The following is a 20838-nucleotide window of genomic DNA, read 5'->3' on the forward strand; positions in this document are numbered from 1 at the left end:
AAGATATATTGGCGATCTTTCTATCTTCTGTTCAATTTTCCTATAAACCTAATAAAACTGCTCTAAAATATAAAATCTATTTTAAAAAACTATCAACTCTGTTCTTCGAACCAAAACAAAATTAAATGAGTAAAACATCTTAATATTAGAATGCCCATCTTGGGAGATGCCTGGGTGGCTCAGCGGTTGAGCACCCGCCTGCCTTCAGCTCAGGTCGTAATCCTGGAGTCCTGGGATCGAGTCCTACATCAGGCTCCCCCACACTCAGCCTGCTTCTCCCTCACCTGTGTCTCTGCCTCTCTCTATGTCTCTCATGAATACATAAAATCTTTAAGATTAATAAATATATATAAAATGCTCATCTTATGTATTACAATTTTTTTTCTTGAACAAAAAATTCCAATTAGTAAGACTGAAAACTCTTCACAGAAAAATCACTGGGTTTCAAGAATACTAAAAATAGCTTATTCAGGAATGCCTGACAGGCAGGCTCAGTCCACAGGATTCTAAGAGCACGCCTACGACTTCTTGATCTCAGGGTTGTAAATTCAAGCCTCACATTAGGTGTAGAGCTTATGTAAAAATAAATAAGTAAACAAATTAAATTAAGCTTTGCTTTTAAAAAAATAGCTTATTCAGTTTCATTCTGAAAAATTCTATTTTACATTTAAAAAAAAAAAATGAGGTTTCCTGAGATGCAAACGTTGCAAAAGGAGTAATGTGCAAAATATCAAGATAACAGCAATTGCTGTGATTGACTCTTTCTCATGCCCAAACAAAATTTTTGGCACTTATTTTCTACTATTTATGTTCAAATATTCGTTGGAATAACAGAACTATTAAAAAAACTGCAGTTCACAATAAAAAATGGCTATCATAGGTTCAACTCCAAATTTTAAGTCTCCCTCAAGATTCTGTGATGTTAAAGCAGGAATCTAGGCGAAAACACAATTTATATATGAAATCACTTCTCAATCAAGACATCTGTGCCACATTCTTAATAAACATTCTTATTTGTACACAGCAAGCAATGAGCTGAGTATTGGCAATACTAAGTAAATTCTCAAGGAAAACTAAGTTGAAAAAAGAAAATATTATATTCAAATATTCACTTCATAATCAACCATAGCCTAAAGTTGTTTTGCGGGCATGCTTTTAAAGATCTGTTGACTTTAGAGACAGAGAGAGCACAGGGGCACACAAGAGGAAGCAGGAGGAGGGGCGGAGGGCGAGGAGGGCGCAGAGAATCCCATGGATGCCCCCCTGGAGGTGAACCCAATTCAGGGCCCTGAAATCATGACCTGAGCCCAAGAGTCAAAGGCTCAACCAAGTCAGCCACCCAGGCACCTCTACCTTCGTGCTTAAAAGCTTTAAAAACTTGAACTTAGCAAAGTGAAGTGCTGAGAAATGTAACAACAGTCTCTCTTCTCTAATCAATTTACCATCTCAAATATTCTACTAATCTCAGAGCTGAATCCCTTCTCTGTGAGAATGATATGGATGGACTTCACGGACACAGGAAAGATTTTAATCAACATGCCAGAAACACAGGACCTCTGTCTGTGTCCTGAAGGTGGAAGTAACTTCCGTGAATGCACACGTACTGCCATCTGGAAACGAAGCTGGGCAGAAAGAAGGCACTTAAGCTACAAATGCTTACTCTACACATCTCATGGAATCAATGCAAATGAGTATCCCTTGCTAAGGATCTTTGGAAAGTCACAGGTAGATCTGACTCCTTGTGAAAACACTTGATCAGATATTTAGAGGAGGGTGTCTGGTGGCCCAGTCAGTTAAGCCACGACTCTTGGCTCTGGCTCAGGTCATGCTCTCGTGGGGTCCTGAGACTGCAGCCCCTGCCCCGGGCTCCACAGTCAGCTTGAGGATTTTCTCCCTCTGCTCCTCCCCACCATTTGCACATGTGCATGCGAGCTTTCTCTGAAATAAATAAATCTTTTTAAAAAAAAGATATTTAGAGGAAAGCCACATAAGAACAAGTGTGGACCAAGAAGTGATAGGATTAATATTTTAACATAAACATATTCTAGTTAACATGATCAGGTAAACATTAGTATCTTCTCAAAGCTTTATATACACCTTACGAAGCTGTACACATTCAATGAAAATACCATCATTAACCAAAGTATTTTTTGGTGACCTTCTTTTCGAATTTCCATTACAGCTTCAGTATATTTTCCAAACAACTGGTCATTTGATAAATCAATTGATCACCTCAGCTGTGCCATTAACTCCTTAATGGTAACAAATGTTTGTCATTTGAGGGTAGATCTGACTTTTTGAAATCTACCTGAGGTCCTCTGGGTTACTCAGATTATTAGGTTAAGGAAAAAAATTAATGATCAAAAATGAAATGTTAGACCCTTAAATGCATATTGCTAAAATGAAAGCAGCCAGTCTAAAATGGCTTTATACGGTAGCATTCCAGCTATAAGACATTTTGGAAAAGGTAATACTATGGAGACGGTAAAAAGATGAGTTAGTTGCCAGGGGAGGGAAGGAAGCCTGGACAGGTGCAGCACAGGATTTTTAGGGCAGTGAAACGATTCCCTAGGATACCGTAATGGTTCATATACGACATACACTCAAAATCCAAAAAAAGTATATACAAAGAGTGAACTCTAGTATCAGCCTTAGTTAATACTGGTTCATCAGGGGATCCCTGGGTGGCTCAGTGGTTTAGCGCCGCCTGCCTTCGGCCCAGTGCGTGATCCTGGAGTCCCGGGATCGAGTCCCACGTCGGGCTCCATGTGTGTGTGGGGCCTGCTTCTCCCTCCGCCTGGGTCTCTGCCTCTCTCTCTCTGTCTCTCTATGTCTATCATGAATGAATAAATAGAATCTTTAAAAAAAAAATACTGGTTCATCAGGTGTAACAACGTACCAATGCAAGATGTTAAGAGAGAAACTCGGGCAAGAATGTGAGAATTCTCTGCTTTCTACTCAATTTCTCTATAAACCTAAAACTGCTCCAACATGTTACTATGAACTAATGTGAGTGATTCAGATGATCCAGAGTAGAGAGAGCTTTGAAAGGAACATCAGGGACGCCTGGGTGGCAGTAGGTTGAGCGTCTCTTGATCTAGCTAGAGTTGTGGGATCAGGCCTCACATCGGGCTCCGAGCTGGACACAGATTCGGCTTGAGATTGTCTCTCCCTCTCCCTGTGCCCCTCCCCCTCACTCATGCTCTCTAAATAAATCAATAAAATCTTAAAAAAAAAAAAAACATCAAAGCAAACTACCAATTATATTACCTGTATCCCTCTACCATGTGTTTCAAGATTGAGATTTTATAGTATGTACATTTTCAGTTATGAACTTTCTGCTTATAAGATGAAATTCTCTCAAAGTTCAAGGACAAATTAACAAGCCAACAGCAGTAAACATCAGTATGTCTTCAGATCAAACAAGCCAGAAACAAGGTTAAATGATTTGAAACGTAATTTGGGAGACTGGCTTAAGAGAAAATATTTAGAATTCTAGACCCGGAAAATACACAACCTCTTCAAATACCCCAGGGATATCTACAGAAACGTCCCGTGCATTAGGTCATGGAGAGAACCTCCACGAGAAAGATCACACAAAGAACATTCCACCAACGAACGTCTCCTTAATTCTACCATCCAGAGAGAATCACTGTTCATCAGTGCACAGATACCTTCCCAAGCCTTTTGCTGGGCCTCTGACGCTCACATGTAGCTTTTACTCCAAAATAAGCAAAAAAAGAGAGAAAAACCTCTTAAAATACGTAAATAGAAATCTGAAAGCAAGTTAAATACGAGGAGGTCAACTTTGCTCGGGCTAAGGGGATATTGGGAGAAAAAAAACCAAAGAGACAACTAATCCCTCAAATCAGTAATTCAGTATGGTTTATCATATCTCTGTGCTTCACTTTCCTGATCTGTAAAACAGGAAGAGCACTGACCTGCTGGAGTCTTCTAAAAACGCAGTGAGTTAATACCCATAAAGGACCTAGAAGAGTGCCTACTGGCCCAGTAAGCGTGCAAGTGCTACCTACCTATCAACATGGCCCGCTTATCCTGAGAAATGAATGCCTTTCTCTTCACCTACAATCAAAATAGTAAGGCATTCTAAACCCCAGTTTGTAGTATAAGTGATGTCTGGTTTAATTATTGTCTTTGAAATTATCATGTGACTCATAATAAGTTCCCCTAAGCACTTCAACTGAAGACAGTAATAGTCCATTAAACAAGACATAAAACTGAAAATGTTAATGAACGACACTCTACTACCATGTGCTTTCACACACAATGTTGCCCCGCCTGGTGCAGGACAGCCTCCCAATTCATCTCCTTACTACGTTCTCCGTTCTCCGCTCCCTCTAACCTAGTCTACACACCACTGCTCAGCTGACCCTGTTACATTCCTGGTATCACAAATATCAAAACATCCTGCTCGAGGTTCTCCTACAGGCTGATACAAGAAGCCTAAAATCTTCAGCCCAGTTTTCAAAATCCTTCACAATTCTGCTCCTTAACTTCTCTATTATTATGTTCTAATATAAACCCTTTATTCCAATCGTGGGGGTTGCTAACTCCCACCTTTGTACCTCAACCCACCCTGCTCTCTCTGTCTGAAACAATGACTCCTCTTTATGTGTCCACTACTTATAGTCCCTCACAATCAGCTCAAATCTCACACTCCCTCCAGGAAACTTTCTGGGCCATCCAGTTCTCTAGGGATCTCTCTCACTTCCCTGTACTAACAGCACAGTGTAACATTTAACATATTTATTTTTCATGTTTCAAAATTATCTTAGGTACTCTTCTTTCTCCAAATAAGATTGTAAATTGTTCAAGGACAAAAGGATGAACCAGAGTTCATCCAAATCCTGAGTGTTGGTAACAGAACAGATAGAGCAATTCAAATGCCCAAAATGCCTTTTTCAGTGTCTAAAATGTATTAAGTACTGAGACTGAAAAGTAAAATAAATAAATATGCACTTAGACTGTGGTAAATGTATTGTAGCTTTATCAGAGACCCAAATTATGAAATAGTCCATAGCCATTAAGAATAACAACAACACAGTGGGGCACCTGGCTGGCTCAACCAGAACAGGTGACTCTTGATCTCAAGGTTGTGAGTTCAAGCCCCACACCGGGTGTAGAGATTACTAAAAACTATAAATAAACTTAAAAAAAAAAAAAAAAGCACAGTATATATTTACTGGCATACAAAGATATTCATAAGATACTGAAAACAAAAAGGTTTAATAGTATTTGTAGTAGAATAGTCTTTTTTTTTCTTTTAAAGATTCATGAGAGACCCCAGAGAGAGAGGCAGAAATATAGGCAGAGGGAGAAGCAGGCTCCCTGCAGGGAGCCAGATGCTAGACTTGATCCCAGGACCCCGGGATCACGACCCGAACCAAAGGCAGACACTCAAACACTGAGCCACCAAGGTGTCCCAGTATTTGTAGAAAGATTAAACTTCTAGAGATATATTTTTCATGTGTATAACTAAAAATATACTCAAGAATTGTATACCAAAACTATAAAGTTATAGTCATCATTGAATAGTGGGAATTATGTTTATGAAGCAAAGAAATATGCAGCAGTTAATATCTCCTTTAAAGTATTTTATTTTTTTTAATCTCTTTCAAAAAGCTTAAAAGTAATATTATTATTGGCCATATTTAATGATATCATGTTTAACAGTTTCTGAAAATATACATGGAATATAATCTTATTGCATAAGTAAACATGGAAAAAAAGTCAAATTGATATAGTAATCTATAGCTAACCTTTGCACAATCCTGTTTTTGCTAATTTTTAAAATTTTATTTCTAATTTTTATTTTAGAATTTTTAATTTCTAATTTTCTACAAATAAGTAGGCATTTTCTTTGTATCACCAAAAGTAAACGAACACTATTCCTAAAACATGGTTTGAAGCAGCACTTGATTCCTCTAAAAGAGGGCAGGAGGGATGAAGGGGGCAGGGAGCTTCTGTGGAAGTTGAACAAATAATATGGGAGGACAGATTCAAAGGCAATGCTCACTCTTCAGCACTTGCATTCTAAGCATCTATATTGCAAGATCAACTGGAAGAATATAGGAATGGAAAAAAACACCAGCTTTTCTATCAAGCACAGGGCCAAATCTGAACCCAGGGACAATATTAAACTATGAACTTCTTCACGGTAACACTCCGTACAGAGCCTGACCATTTAATGGCATCAGAGCCCCCATCTCCACTCCATCATGCTCCACTAACAAAGTCACTCCCAAATCTATCTACACTACAGAATGATTTTTGTAATAAAGATAATTACTTGGGCACAACTTTACTTAGAGGCTATTCTCTCCTCTCATTTCTTTCTAACCCACATGGAAATTTGGGATTTATTTATCATATGCATATAATTTTTACATGATGTTGTGTTGTTTGTTATTCTCGAATAAATGCCTGTCCCCAAACAAGAAGATCCCCTTAATGACTTCAAACTAGGCAGGCAAAAGTTTTCCATTCCAGAAGCTGTCAGAGCTACTGTATATACAGGTACAGAGAGAGGAGAGAAACACCCAGACAACACCACTGGCAGAGAACAGCAGAGTTAACATCTGAATTCCTCAGCATGACATTCAGAGCCATCACGACTGGTCCATATTATTCCTCTTCGGCTGTTCTCCATCCACTCCCCACCATGAATTCTCTGCACACCAAAGTTTCCTCTATTAGAACACATCTCTCTCTCTTTCCACCAATGATAACCAATGTGTGTGCATTGGGACCCAAACAAATCTAAAGCAAATCCAATTTCTGTCAGTACGGCCTTTGGGCAAGTCACAACTTCTTTGAGGGGTCTTATAAAATAAGGAATATAGTTTTAAAATCTACCTCGTGAGTTAATGTGGAGACTACAACCAACACATGGAAATCCCCCAGCACAGTGCTGGGTAGACAGGAGGGATGTATATGTAATAAAATGCTATTATTTCCTGGCTTTGTGCCTTCACAAATGCTATTTTCCTCTACATAAAATGTTACCGAGTCAACCTTCTCCATTTGGGAAATCCTTTGTATCAGTCAAGATACGAGGCTTAATACTACTGTAAAGCCCTCCTTGACTCCCTTATGTAGCTGATGGCTCCCTTTTCTGAGCTGGTTCAGTATACTCTATGCTCTTCTCTACCATAGTTCTTATTACATCAAATTCCATTTATGTGCTATGAACTGAGCATTTGTGGCTCCCCAGAATTCCTATGTTGAGACCCCAACCGCCCAGTACAACAGTATTATCATAGATGGGGCCCTTGAGAGACGATCAGGCCATAACGATGGGGCCCCTCACAAATGGGATTAGTGCCCTGATAAGCGAGATCCCAGTAATCTCGCTCACCCCTTCCACCATGGGAGGACAGAGTGAACCAGGAAGCAGCTCTCACCAGACACCAATTCTGCTGCTGCCTTGGACTTCGCAGCCTCCAGAACTGTGAGAATGTCTGTCGTTTGTAAGCCATCCTGACTAGGGTATCCTGTTATGGCAGCCTGAACTAAGACATCACCTTTTTCTCTGAGAAAAGACTGAAAGTTCCTTGAATACTGGTGAGCATGTAATCCATCTTCGTATCACCTAGCACTGAGCCTGGGACACATAGCAGGCGCTCCAATGTTTCCGAGTAAACCAAGTAAAAAAGAATCTAACAAAAAATGCAGTAGAATCCAAGGGAGGGAAGGATAAGGGCAGACACTACAGGAGAGTCAAATAGGCTCAAAGTAGAAAAGCTGCCGCCTCATTGGGCCATTAGGAGGTCACAAGCAACCTTGAAGAGACCAACTTCATAGAAGGAAATGAGCAATGTAACGGGAGTCAGCAGGTGAAAACAATGCTGCAAGTTGAGCAATTAAGAAAAGTTGAAAGTGGGACCCCTGGGTGGCTCAACGGTTGAGCGTCTGCCTTCATGCTCAGGGCGTGATCCTGGGGTCCTGGGATCGAGTCCCACGTGGGGCTCCCTTCATGGAGCCTGCTTCTCCCTCTGCCTGTCTCTCTCTCTCTGTGTGTGTCTCTCATGAATAAATAAATAAAATCTTTAAAAAAGAAAAGTTGAAAGTGAAGGAGAATTAAGGGAACAGTTCTTCATGGCAAGATGAACCAAGAGGAATAGGCCAAGTATTCAAGAAAGAAGGAAAACAATAAGCAAGATTTAGATAGGAATCAGGGTATAGGTAGCCCTGGGGGGAAGGAGTCCTGGCTCAGCTACAGGTTCGGGGTTTGAGGTTGAATCTTCCAGCTCAAAAGTTTGTTATGTAATTTCCTAATTACCAGTGAAATCCCTCTTAATCCACCCATTCCTCTCCTTCCCTACCACCACTGCCCTAGCAATCAGGATCAGTATGCTCTTAAATGAATATTCTTATCTCTAGTCACATCTGCTCCCTGACCCTTTCTCCATCTCATTACTTGGAATGACCTTCTCAAGCCACTGGTGCATGGATTTTGGATGGACAAATGTAGGTGTGCACATAATTGTATAAACAGATGCATAATATGGGTATATACATAAAAACTAGAATATTGGTTTAGAAAACTGGATTCGTTCCAATGCACCAGATATATTAGGGAACAAGCTGAGCACAATACAAATTTCACACCTGCCTGTGGGCAACTGAAAGAAATACTAGGTAAGCACAGAAAATGCAACCAGTCCCACAGAACATCACAGAATGTGCACATCTCAGACGTGCACTCACTCCTCCTGTTACAGGCCTCCCCACCCACATCTGGTGTTACGGCTTCAGTCCAATTTAAGATGACTCTTCCTCCGTCACTTCCAAATTGCCACCCTTTCGACCCCCAACCCCCACTTCTATAAGAAAACTCAAGTCTTTTTCAAGGTCACATCTACTGTAGTATTTATACATTCCTTAAGCATTTAACATGTAATATTGTGCTATATATATAATTTGCTTCTATATCACCTGCTTTTAGGTTTCTATCTTTTTACACTTCACTTACAAAATTTCTGAGTGTTATGCCCCTAAACTCCACTTTTCCTTATGTCCTATAATTTTAATTGTGTGATCCTGCACATATGATTAGGAACTTTTATATGATGTTATTACTTATACACACTCACAACTATTGCAGCTCTGATTACTAATTTCCCACTGAAATCAAAGGCTACAGAGGAGGTTTTAAAAAAATGGGCATGGGGAAGATAGGGTAGCTCAGTCAGTAAAGCATCTGACTCTTGATTTCAGCTCAGGTCATGATCTCAGGGTCCTGGGATCGAGCCTCACGTCTGATTCTGTGCTCAGCCAAGAATCTGCTTGAGGATTCTCTCTCTCCCTACCTCTGCCCTCTCTCTCTCAATAAATCTTTAAAAAATATAACTGGGCATCCTTCACAATTATTTGAAGGTCCTAGTACCTATGAGGTGTTTTGAAAGATCCAAACACTTGTCTTGAAGAACACTTCAGGAAACTTCAGGAAATACAATACATGGGACGCCTGCGTGGCTCACTGGTTGAGCGTCTGCCTTTGGCCCAGGGCCTGATCCCGGGATCGAGTCACAGGTCGGGCTCCCTGCATAGAGCCTGCTTCTCCCTCGGCCTGTGTCTCTGCCTCTCTCTCTTGGTCTCTCATGAATAAATAAATAAAATGTTTAAAAAAAAAAAAAAAGGAAATACAATACATGAAAAGAAATATACTGCTGTTTATCTTAAGACAACTTACTTATCTGCCAATCAGACAGCTCTATAGGGCACAGAAGTAGTAGAGTCCTTTACCAATTAAGTAATGCTTAAGTTTTTTCATATCAAGCAACACAAACATATCCATCCCTAAAGACAGAAAGTGTAATGGTGGTTGCCAGGGGCCAGGTAGGTAGAGCGCAGTTATTATCTTACAGAGTTTTAGTTTTACAACAGGAGAAGAGTAATGGGATAGAGAGTGATGATGACTGCACAATAATATATTCAATACCATTGAATGCACACTCCAAAGCAGGTAAGATTTTATTAGTATTTTACCACAACACAAAGAAAAAAAAAATTCCTATATTGCACACCTGAAACTAATTTTTTAAAAAATCCATCCTTAATTTTAAAGATCACCACCATAAAAATATTCATGATGAACTACTAAATACACACAAAATCTGTATAGTGTGGTTCTGTTTTTTATGTAGATATAGAGAAAAAGGGTCAGAAACAAATATATCAAGGGACGCCTGGGTGGCTCAGCGGTTGAGCATCTGCCTTTGGCTCAGGGCCTGATCCTGGGGTCCTGGGATTGAGTCCTGCATCGGCCTCCCTGCATGGAGCCTGCTTCTCCCTCTGCCTGTGTCTCTGCCTCTGTGTGTGTCTCTCATGAACAAATAAATAAAATCTTAAAAAAAAAATATGGGTAAGATAACAGGTGATGTTTATCTTTTCCTCGACTTCCAGAAGGAGAACTACAAGGAACACATTCCTTTTTATTTTTAAACACGTTATTTTTACCAGCAGAAAAAATTTAAATCTCAGTTATTTGTGTTTCTGGCTATACACCCACTGGTATAGCATCAGGCCTTAGCCATTTATCACATTGTCCTTGGGTTAACTAAATTCCTTCACCAAATTCTTACGGGTCAAAATGTAGTTTTCAGTTATAGTTTTATTTGTTTTATACGGTTGGATTTTTTTTTTTTTTAAAGGCTGTTGTATTCTGAAGGTATTTTGTTAGGGTTTTGCTGAAATGAATAGAAAGGAGAGAATTTATGTTACAGATTACATTTCTGTGATAGCTAAAAATTTGTTTACAGTTTCTTTACATAAACTCTAGAGGACTGAAAAATAAAAATAATACAATTTGAAATACAGGATGAAAACATGTTTTATAATAAAATTCACTTTGAAAGACAGCATTTAATATTAAGCTTATGAGCATAAAAGTAAACTATTTAATCTTATTTCTACATTCAGGACCCTGAGATCATGACCTGAAAAATTTACAAGTTATACAAAGTATGAAATGATTTTCTATTACTTTTGGAATTTCTTTCTGAATATTTTTAGCAGTACTTAAGAAAGAATGGAAATATTAATTTAAAAAACAATATTAAACATACAGAAGATGGTACTTGAATAAAAAGTAGCTGAAATAGTCAAAGAAGACATCATGGGTTTCAAATTCTTGACAAGACTTTTTGATATCCTATAGTGCAAACCAAAACTGATCCACACCTAACTTACATAATCTTAATTCTATCACAGAATAAATGTTTACTATCCAATTTTCACATGCTAGGTTTTGAACTCACTGGAGCAGCTTCTTCCTTTGAAGTGTATAATTCTGCTTTTAGAAATTAAATGTTCTTACAACTTCATTCAGACACGGTGCCTATTGTATTTTTACTTAACCCAAAGACAATGTGATAAGTGGCTTAGGCTTAATTCTATACCAGTAGGTATATGGCTACAAACACAAACACCTAAGATTTAAATTCAAAGTTCCCTCAGCAATAACTATTTTAAGAATCAAATGGCTGAGAATGCCTATAGATTTAATATGTGAGAGTAAACAAGAGAAAAAAATCATTCACTTGGGAATATTTTGATAAGATGGACAAAACCTGCTTTAAGAGTTTGAGCTACTAATGAAATACATTTACAAACATAATTATATGCTTTCCCTTAAAGATATTTAAAAATGAAAAATGAATGAAAGTTCAAATTACACATTAAGTAGAGTTTTTGGTTTTTCTTTTCCCTGTAGTCTAGGCTTCTAATAAAGTCAGGACAAGAAGCAAGGCAGATGCAACATTTTGCACTAACTGTCTATTACATAAATGTTTAAGGTGCTTTGAATTTCCAAGTAGCTCTGTTAAAATGTCTACGAAGTTTTTTTATTATAAGGAAAAAAAGAATTTTCAGCATCCCAATAATAAATTTCCATTAGACATCAGCAACCAGTTATCAATATAAACCTACACATTAACTATAATTTATCATTTTATCAGTTTTAGGACACTGACACCAACATTATTTTATCTGATCAGGTAACAAACCTGTTAGACAATCAGTATCAATTTCCCTTGACGGATCAGTAAACCATTACAGGGCATCTAAGTCAGTTCTCTCCAAAATTTAGAGTGTACAAGAATCACTCAACATGTTAAGACTGCAGACTCAGATACCCCTCCCTGTCCCCAGGATGAGGTGGATCCCAGAAATCCACATTTCAAATAAGCAACACAGGTGATACTGGTATGCAGGTGGCCCCCATCCCCATAAGTCCCGGGCACATCCTTTCAGACACTGATTTAAGTAACATGACTAAGGTTTTAGGTGGTTTAAAACTCCATTTTTACTTTGAATCAAAGCTCCCATATGTTTAGACAGTAGAGCATTGCAGATCTCCATGAAAGATATGCAAAACTTTAAATTTTTAAAAATTTATTTAAAAATTTTACCTTGAGTTAAATACCTCTTATACTAATCTCCTATACAAACAAACGGTAGCAGGTGTTTTAAGAAACATAAAACTGTTAGAAAATTCCATCACAGTTTCTTTCATTTTCTCTGTGATATGCAGGAAAAACTGAAATTTAATTATTCGGATACTGCTGCATTTTATAGGGTGGGAAGCTAAAACTTAGGTACTACAGGTTTTAAAAACATTAAGATGAAAACACAAAAGCACTTAGAGCACAGCTTTATGAATACACTAACTACTGAACTGAATAATTTAAAGGATTAATTTTATGATAAATTAATTATATCTCACTTCTTAAAAGCACTCAGAAAATTTTAAACTCTAATATTTGCCACTCATTTTAAAGACATATATTAATTAGCCTTGCTATTAAACATGTATGCCAACTTTGCTATAGTCTGACCTATAACACAGGTGCTAAAAACCAATGTAGAAATAATAAACAGCATAAATAAAGCCACTAGCCTGATAATGATTTTAAGGAAGAATTTTAGTGTCACTATTTACTCTCAAGTTTTTCTAATGAAGTCCCACTTTATCTGCCTTTTATTAGAGAGCTATTTTCAAGGTCTATAGTAATGTTAGCATCTTCTGGTTTACTAAAATAATCTTTGTCTTTCTTAAACTAGGTATACAGTATATGATACACTGAAATAGATAAGATGGCTATTAAGCATCAGGCTTTAAAGGCAGGCTATCTCTGCTCCTCACCACATATGTGACCTCAGTCAAATAAGTAACTTATCTGCTCTACCCCATTTTACCATAAGGTTGTGGTGAGAATGCATCAATACATGTAAAGTGCTAAGAATAGTGCCTAGAACCTAATAAGCACACCATAAATGTCATCTACCTTAATTACGTAATTCTTTTTATAGAAAGAGGCTTCTCACCTTAGACAACTCATTACAATTCCTGAGAATATTAAAATTTCAATTTATTTTACCAATGAGTTCAAACATTTAGGAAAGTTGGGCTATCTTAAGGCAGTCTTAGTGTTCGTACTATACCTAGCCTACTGACAAGTCCAATTTTCTCCAACCCTGAGTCACTATTAGTTCCTCTTCTGACTCATCACATAGAAAGGTAGACAGTCTGGAATATAATGGGCATACCAAAAGGCATTTCTTAATCTACCTGGATTTACATGATTTACCAAGTAGAACTTGTCCTACATAATGTTCAATAAATATGCTGAATAATTATGACTTAAAAGTGTGCTCACCTAAAAGTGCTTTCTATATATTATATGCTCCTTTAAATAACAGGGTAAGTGTTTTAACCCCATCCTGACAGAAAAACAATGTAACACTTAAGTAAAAACAAAGAGTCAGTTTCTTTGTTTCTGACTTCTAGCCAAAAAAAGGATTTTGCCTGGTGCTCAAAATTTTGCCAAGTCAACTATAAAATAAGAGGGTCTAACACAAGACCTGAATCTACAAATTTGACCTTAATTTCTATTCAGTTCCTTTTACTGTTTTCTCCCCAGCCAGATGTTTATATTACTTAAGATAACCTCTAATAAAAAGTCACAGAAAAAAATTTAAAAAGCTATCAGGAAATAAGCTAAATAATGCAAAGTAGGTTCTTTTTTAATTTTAATTGTTTTAGGGTTTTTTTTTTTTTTTTTAATTTTAAGTAGGCTTCACAATCGATGTGGAGCTTGAACTCAGGACCTTGAAATCAAGATTTTCACACTCTACTAACTGAGCCAGCCAGGTGCCCCCAGAGGAGGTTAATTCTTAAAAAACACCTTCCCAAGAGGCACAAGTACACCAAAAACAACAAAAGAAAAAACGTTTAAAATATTGCTCTACCACTGATTCACTTTCCATAGGATCCTGAGTCGTTTAAATTTTCCAAGCCTCCATTTTCTTCTCTGGAAAGGAGGATAAAGAGAGAAATTGTAACTACCACATGGCATTGCTCTGAGCATTAATTAAAACAACGCATAAAGCAGCACTCTAGCCAACCACTATGAAAACAGTAAGCTTCAATATATGCTAACTTTATGGTTTCAATCAAAACTGGAGTGCCATTCCACCTCTACCTATTAATATTTATATTTTCTAGGGTAACCCTCTCTGTTAAAGTCCTCGTGCAAACCTATTAAATGGCAGTGACTTCATAAGCACTCTGAAAACAGCAGTGGTCCTGTCTAGGAATCCCTCCTCAACCAGCCCCCTCCTCGAACTAGGTGCCCTGGCTCAGCAACAGGCCGCACTTCGAGGACTGCGCCCAGCTCTCTACAGCCCCTGAGAGGCCTGGGACAAGGCCTGGCTTCTATTCACGCCCAAATCCCCAGACTGTGGCCCAACAGTTCTAAACCCTGACTCACGCTAGAATCACATGAGAAGTTTATCAAAATACTAATGCCTGGGATCCATCCCAGACCCATTAAATCAAACAGGGGTCAGGGAGGGAAAAGCGAAGTGTTCTGCACGGGGAGCATTTTCTTTTAAGATCCTCATGTGATATTAACTCTCTGCCACAATTAAGAAGCACTGCCCTCTGATATTTACAATACTATACAAACAGGTATGTATACATGTATGTGTGGATATACATATATACACATATACACACGTAACTACAGAAACAGAAGTCTCAGCTCAAGACCCTCCTCGGAAGTTTCTCATGGCCCAATCCTCTCTTCCCTCCAAACACAAGATTTATATATATATATATATTTATTTATTTTTTATTTTTATTTTTATTTTTTTTTAGATTTTTAAGTAATCTCCACATCCAACGTGGGGCTCGAACTTACCAACCCTGAGATGAAGGGTCACACGCTCCACCAACTAAGCCAGTCTGGCACCCCTACACACGAAATATTCCTATTTCACAATCTGCTGTGTTAGGATGGCTTTTCAACTATTAACTCAGTACTTGAGTTTTTTCACATAATTATGCCTTATGCCTCCTCCTGGATTACAGTCCTGCTCCTTGAGAATATACACTGCCTCACTCTTCTTTTTTTCCACAGCACTTACAACAGTGCCTCAAACACAGACGTGTAATAAACATCTGACTGATCTAACAAACATATACAAAAATTATTGGCAGGAAGTATATCTAAATTATCCAATTTGGGCTACTGCCTAAAAAAATAAAGTAAAAATTCAGGAAAAAAATCTTTTTAAATTTTTACCCTAGTAAATGAAAGCCAAAGTCTGTCTCACTAACAAGTTACTGAATATTTGCACTTTTTATTACACTCACAAGTAGTAGCCCACCCAGCTTCCCATCCCCATCCACCACTCTGAGTTTCTGACTTGCTTCCCTGCTAAAACTATCTTCTGCTTGGCTGTAGGCTCTTTAGCTAGTGTCAGGTATCTCTACAACAATTTTATGATACTCTGTAATTAGTAAAATAAGCTAATGAAAGTCACCGTGAATGTGCCACAGAGGCGTTTAATAAATACTTCCTGAAGGAGCTTCAATGTTTATCAACCACCAAAATAGATGGTTTTGCAAGATGCAAAACATCTTGCATGTAAGTTACATGTTACTCCTCTACTATAAACTTGGTTGACAATACTGTCTGAAAATAAGAGTCTTTCTCAACAATATATACAGTACAAGTCTACTCTTGAATAGTGACAGATTGCTGATCTTCTGTTTTTATGATATTTACAAACCTGAAAATTCTGTAAGACATTTTATGGCTGCTTCCCCCAGGAGTGCTAAGTTCTATTGCACAAGAAACTCCACAGCAACGGACCCTCTCAATGTTGAAACTACCAAGAGAAATGAATGGCACACAATCCTAAAACAAACCACTGCCTAAAGATATAAGGATGGCCCACCTTTAAGGTTTTGTGTCATATATTTACCACTATTAAAATAATCTGAAAGATTTAAGTGGCTTTTATGAAAAGAGGAGGCCCTCCAGAAGTATGCCTGCTAATTATTAGATCCTGCAGTAAAACATTACCATGTTTTGTTGCGTCCTACAGCGACAGATAGAGCCATAGTTACCACAAAAAGAAAGCAGTCCTCAATTCCCTATTCAATAAAAAAAAAAAAAAAAAAAAAAGGCTCAAATTCCACAGACAAAAAAAAAATGGTACCCTGGGTTGTTTGTTTTTAAGGAAGATTAAATTTAGGAGTTGCCAACACCCAAACGAAAAACATTCCAGAGTATTAGACTCAATTGTAGTGGGGAGTCATCTACATTCTCGGCACTATGTTCCCTAACCCGAAGCAGGAGTATTAACAAAGGATGTTTCTTAGGATCCTGCAAGATACACCACACTTATTTCCCCAGTAAACATTACCCTTGTTAAAAACAGAAAAGGTACTTGAAAAGTAACAATTCCAGCACAAGCAGCCAGACCAAAAAAAAAAAAAAAAAATGAAGTCTAACATCTGCCAAGATATTTCCCAAAATAAGACCCCTGTCAGATGAACAATGAGGAAAAGATTGAAAATGACTAATTCTTTTATTTGGACCATCAGCTACTCTTAAAAATAAAGTTGAGGAATGTAGCTTTTCCAAAGCCTTGTCTTTAGTTTCCCCCTTAATCTTCATATTTCTAACTTACAAAAAAAAGAAAAAGAAAAAGAAAACCCTAGAAATTTGATTACCACTTTCATGAATTCCTTTTAAAGCAATTTAATGAATAACAGATCTTTTGTGCAAGTAGCAAGCCGCAGAGGACAGTTTTGCTGGCTGATAAAAATCTGTCTGAAACTTGCATATAAAAATATACCCTTCAAAGGGCAAACCGTGATTTTTCCAGGTATGGAAAACATATTAACACTTAAGAAGCTGGGTATGTCTGGCACTGCCCCTAACTTACTGTGCGTGCTTTTACTTGAACCACAAAGTTAATACATTCTTATTAATTATTTACTGGGTATCAAAGCTGAAAAAAATCAGAAAGCCACGAGGGAAAAAAAAAAAAAAAAAAGTTTTAACAAATAAATAAAGAAACCCTAAGGAGCCAATGGGGAAAAAAGAAAGAAACCCTAAAGAGCCAATGGGAGGGGGAAAAGAAATGCAAGTACTACTTTGGGTGAAAGAAGGTTGTGGAACCACTTCCCAAACCCGGGGAGCTTCTATTAAGGTCACCAAAATTGGGTTTTGTTTTGTTTTCCTTGGGGGTAGAGAGAGGTGCGGAGACCCGTCCTCCTAGGAAGAGGCTGCAGCCTGCCGGGGGTGGAGGCGGCTGGCAGGCCCCAGACACCAAGCCCGCCGCGGCCGTCTCCCCGTCTCCCCGCTGCACGGAGCCCCGCACTACGGACGGGGACCGGGACGGGGACGGGGACGGGTCGCCCGCACCGTGGTCGCGGCGGCCGCAGCCCCCGTGGCCCCGAGCACCCCTGAGGCCCAGGCGCGCGTCGGGAGCGCTCGGCCCGCGGCTCGGCGCAGGGGGCGCCGCGGGGACTTAGGGCCTCGGGTTAGAGACGCTGCCAGCCGGGCCCCGCGGGGCGGGGTCGCGCTCCGGCCGCGGCTCGGCGCAGGTGCCCCCGACACGGGCCGAGGGAACGGCGGGCGGCGCGCCCCGGAGGCTCGGGAGGGCGCGGGGGTCGCCAGCCGGGCGCGTCGCCATCCCCCGGGGGGCCGACCCGCCGAGGAGCACGTGTGCGCGGCCGCGCGCTCACCTCCGCCGCGGGGATGTTGACCACGCCGGTGGAGCGCCGCTTCTCCCGCAGCTTCCTCTTCTCGATCTGCCCTTTGCCTTTCCTGGCGCTGGGGCCCGCGCCCTTGCCCCTGCCCGCCGCGCCGTCCCGCTCCTCGCGCTCCTCCTGCTCGGCGGGGGCGGCGGGGGCCGCGGCGGGGGCGGGGGGCTCGTCCTCGGGCCGCCGGGGGCCGGGGCCAGGGCCGGGCCGGGGCAGCGGCGCGGGGCCCCCGGCGCAGTTCACGCCCCCGGAGCCCGGCCCGGCAGGTGCGTGGCTGCCCAGCTCGGCGGCGGCGGCGGCGGCGGCGGCCGCGGGGCCCGGAGTCCCCGCCGGGGGCTTCCCGCCCGCGTCGCCGCCGCCCCCGCCCCCGCCCCCGCCCCCGCCCGCGGCGGCCGGGCCCGCGGGGTTCTGCTTGGCGCGCATCTTCTCGCGCTTCGCCTTCCACTCCTCCAGGAAGTCCGTGGTGCTGCCGCCGCCGCCCGCCCGGTAGCCGCCGGTCGCCATGTTCCCCGCGGGGCGGCCACGCTCCCCGCCCCCGGCCCCGGCCCCGGCCCCGCCGCCGCCGCCCTGCACAGGCCGGAGGGACGCTGCGGCGCAACGAGCCCGGGCGCGGGGCCGACGGTCTGCGGGGCGCACACGGGGGCGGGAAGGGAAGGCTGAGTCCTCGCCCGGCCGGGTCCGCCCGCCGCCGCCGCCGCCGCCCCGCCGCCCCGCTGCCCCGCGAGCGGCCGCCGCGTCCCCTCCCTGCCGGCGGCTCCGACGCACCTACACGGCGCCCCGGCCGGTCGCCGCCCCCGGGGGCGGGGAAGGGGCGGGGAAACGGGCTGGCCACGCCCCAGAGGTCGGCCCCGCCCACGCCCCGCCCACGCCCCGCCGGGGTCTGCGCCGGACTCGGACTCGGACCCGGCTCCGCCACCTGTCGGCGCGGCGCACCTCCGGCCGCTCGCCCCGCCCCGCCCCGCCCCGCCCCGCCCCGCCCCGCCCCGCCCCGCCCCGCCGCCCCCGGGCGACGCGCGAAGCCCCAGGCTGGCCGCTGCGCAGGCGGGGCGCGGGCGGTCGGGGCAGCCCCTTACCTGGGAGGAGGTGGGGGGGCGCCCAGGTGAGCCCCCGCGGCGGCGCGGAAGCGGTTGCCGCCAACCAGCGGCCGGGGCTCGCGGCTCCCCGGGGCCGGCCGGGCGGAGGGAGGGGCGGGGGGAGCCGAGCGGCGCCGGGGCGCGGGCGGAAGGGGCCGAGACGGCGCGCGAGGGGGGTGGTCCTGGCCGCCGCCCGCCCCGCCCCGCCCCGCCGCTCAGGTGCGCGCCGCCCGCTCCCGGCCCCGCGCCTCCCGCTGCGAGCGCGACCGGCCGACCCCCCGTGGCCTCCCCACCCCCCGTCGCCCCCGCAGCACCTGGGGCCGAGCCCCCGGCCGCCTTCGTCCCCTGCCCCCCCGTGCCCCCCCCGCCCTCCCGCCCCCGCCGCTCTTCCGCTTCAGCTGCGGACCGCGTGCCGGAGGGCGCACCCGGAGCTGCCCGCGGGGGGTCCCTGAGGCTGGGGGGCGCCGAGTGCCCCGGGTGCGGCCGGCGTCGCGCCCCTCTTCCCGGCGGCGGCCCGTCTTGGGGTCGTGCGGGGGCGGCGGGCGGAGGGGCCGGAGAAGGCCCGAGCGACCGCGGGGCCTCGGCGTCCCCGGGCGGGGTGGCCGTGAGCCGTCGCCCCGTCGCCGCTGCACCGAGGGACCGGGGCCCCAACCGAGACGCCCGGGGGTGACCGGGGGGTGACCGGGGGGTGACCCGGGGGTGACCCGGGGGCCGGGCATCCAGGTTTGCGTCCCTCGGGTGCAGGCGGACCGCGGCCCCCGAGGCGGCGGCGCAGGTGCTGCGGCCCGGCCCGGTGTGCTCGCAGCCTGCAGACGCCCGGTCACCGCTTTGGCAAAAAACAAAAAAGCAAAAAAAGGCGAGCTCTGGGTCCCACTCTCCCCTAACCTAAATCGTTCTTCCTACTCCTGTCCCTTTTCTGCCCGGGTGGCACCCGGTGGGTGGGCGCCTCCGCGAGAAGGTGAGTCACGTGCCGTGCACGGAGGGAGAGCCCCGCGTCCTGGCCCTCGGGGTGCTGTTGGGGTGAACGTGTGGGTCACGGGGAGGGAGCCCTGGAAAACCCGCAGAAACCTAAAGGCCTTCCTTGGGAATTGGTTTCAAAGGCTGAGCCTGGCTGGTTCCGTCTTGGGTGTGCCCCCCGGAATTCTTCAATTACGGTTTCACTGCAGGATTTTTTTCTGAGTTTTAAGGGGGCAGTAGGAGGCTTGGGCATGAACCAGATCTCAGCTCACTGCCTCGAAACTCACAAGTTGCAAGGCTTTGCACACCCGGAGAGGCTGCGGGAGCTGGGGCTTTGCACACTCTGGGGGGCTGCAAGAGCTGGGGCTTTGCACACCCAGAGGGGCTGCAGGAGCTGGGGGCGGGGGGGGGGTGCAGTGTGCAAGGGAAGGAATTCCTAAGTAGCTGACGCGTCCTGGATGTGTTGTCGGTTTAAATCCTCTGAAACTCTGCTTTCTCTGCTATAAAATCACCAACAACAGCGTGTATTTTTAAGCTATTGTGAGAACTGGCACTCTGTGCTTGGTTCAAGGAAGACACTCCGCAAATAAATTTATGTGGCGTTAAGCGTCATTCTAGTTCATTCTGGGTCTATAGTTTTCCAATTAATATGGTGTATTCTCTACCTTGTTCTTTTTGCTTGCCTTTTCTTCCCCTTCCACCCCCCCCCACACTTCTTAG

The 20838-nt window shown here is 43.8% G+C and overlaps 1 protein-coding gene across 2 annotated transcripts in view; it reads right to left on the reverse strand.

The window, feature by feature from the left end:
• PAWR (pro-apoptotic WT1 regulator) overlaps nucleotides 1-18827 on the reverse strand; it is a 103078-nt gene extending 84251 nt beyond the window's left edge. Inside the window, exon 1 of one of the 2 annotated variants that reach the window (XM_025992355.2) lies at nucleotides 18071-18827. In XM_025992355.2, the coding sequence (XP_025848140.2) occupies nucleotides 18071-18592 (522 nt within the window). In that variant the 5' untranslated portion in view covers nucleotides 18593-18827. The remainder of the gene's footprint in view (nucleotides 1-18070) is intronic. The other variant, XM_072724445.1, reaches the window with a different exon arrangement.
• Between the last annotated feature and the right edge of the window lie 2011 nt (nucleotides 18828-20838).

The sequence above is a fragment of the Vulpes vulpes genome, chromosome 10 (genome assembly GCF_048418805.1).
Source record: "Vulpes vulpes isolate BD-2025 chromosome 10, VulVul3, whole genome shotgun sequence".
Taxonomy (NCBI): Eukaryota; Metazoa; Chordata; class Mammalia; order Carnivora; family Canidae; genus Vulpes; species Vulpes vulpes.